This window comes from Phytophthora parasitica, assembly GCF_000247585.1.
Source record: "Phytophthora parasitica INRA-310 unplaced genomic scaffold supercont2.237, whole genome shotgun sequence".
NCBI classification, from domain to species: domain Eukaryota; phylum Oomycota; class Peronosporomycetes; order Peronosporales; family Peronosporaceae; genus Phytophthora; species Phytophthora nicotianae.
Window position 1 is genome coordinate 8,343 of NW_008649223.1, and position 1,310 is coordinate 9,652.

The 1,310-nt window shown below is 52.5% G+C and overlaps 1 protein-coding gene across 1 annotated transcript; it reads left to right on the forward strand.

Annotated features, from left to right (window-relative positions):
• Positions 1–613: 613 nt before the first annotated feature.
• On the forward strand, positions 614–1,066 carry PPTG_19972 (hypothetical protein; the record flags this gene model as incomplete). Its single annotated transcript, XM_008918588.1, has 1 exon — positions 614–1,066. One exon carries the CDS (start codon positions 614–616, stop codon positions 1,064–1,066), a length of 453 nt encoding a protein of 150 aa, XP_008916836.1.
• Positions 1,067–1,310: the final 244 nt, after the last annotated feature.

The window sequence follows — 1,310 nt, forward strand, 5'->3', positions numbered from 1 at the left end:
TTTAGGCTGGCAAGCCGGAGGCGAAGCTGTCGTGCAGCGCGCGTGATCTTCATCCGCCGGGCCACATACTCCCAGGTGATACGAAGGCCCTCTCTCTCGAACTGAAAAGCGACCTGAACCAGGAGTTTGTCTTCAGCGTCTGAAAAGCTTGTGCGCATGTATGTAGAATTTACTATGGAGAAAATAGATAGTCAGACAGGTGCATTTATCTAACTTTTTGTATGGTAGAGTGACTGGCTGCTGAGCGCACGTGGAGACCCACACTGTTTATGCCACGTCCACAGCCGCGTGACAGCGCATGATTACGGCAGACAAGGCAATAAAATACTACTTAAAGGAGCTGACAACCAAAATTACTCCCAGCCCCTTTGCGTACGCTGCATTGATTGTAGTTATAATATAGGGTAGGAAAAAGCTAAAAGGGCGAAAAAATCGCCCTTTTACAAGGGGGTTTCTCACCGTGTTTTGAAAACAGTGTTAAAGGGCGAAAAAAGCGCCCTCACACCGCGAAAGGGTTAAAGGGCTTTTTAAGAAATAAGATGCGCTGTCAGTTATGGAAAGTTTAGAGCGTACCGTAGTAGCACCAATTAGAACCAATCATTTTTGCGGAAGCATGGACCTAGTCTGCTTTCACTATGCTGCGGCCCGTCCCGCTCGTTCTCGGCCGTCTTGCTGCCCCACTGACGCCCTCCCTCTGTTCATCCTCCCTCCCTTCTGTGTGCGTGTACAGGTGCAGGAGGTGGCGATGACGGTGTCGTTGGCGTCGGAGGTCATGCCGGAGGCGGCGGTCGTGGTGCTGGCAGTGGCAGCGGCGCTAGACAATACCACGTCCAGTCTGGCAATGGTGGAATTGATACTGGTGGATCTGTGGCTAGTAACGGCGGCGGACGTGGTCGTGGTGACCGTGGTGGCCGTGGACGAGATGCTCGTAGTCGTGGTGGTCGAGGCCGTGGTCGTAGCGTTGCACCGCGAAGTGGAGACGAATGTGAACGTAAACAGAACGATACTGGAGACTCACGTGACGAACCTGGAGCTGTTGGAGAGCACCCCACTTCCGCTGGATTAGGTACTCCACCACGCACCACGCCACCTCCCATGATCGAACAACTTTTTCTCAAAAAGTACGTTGCCTTTGCACCGTCCAAAGAGCGGTGGATGAGCGAGAAAACATTTGGATGTGCGGGCACGGCGTACATTATTGGGTGCGTTTATCGGCGCGTCAAGAAACCCCAGAACGGACGCATTTTACAAGTGCTGTGGATCGACAGTCAGTTTCAAAATGCCGTGCCAAATCTAGTGTGGCGGTTGTT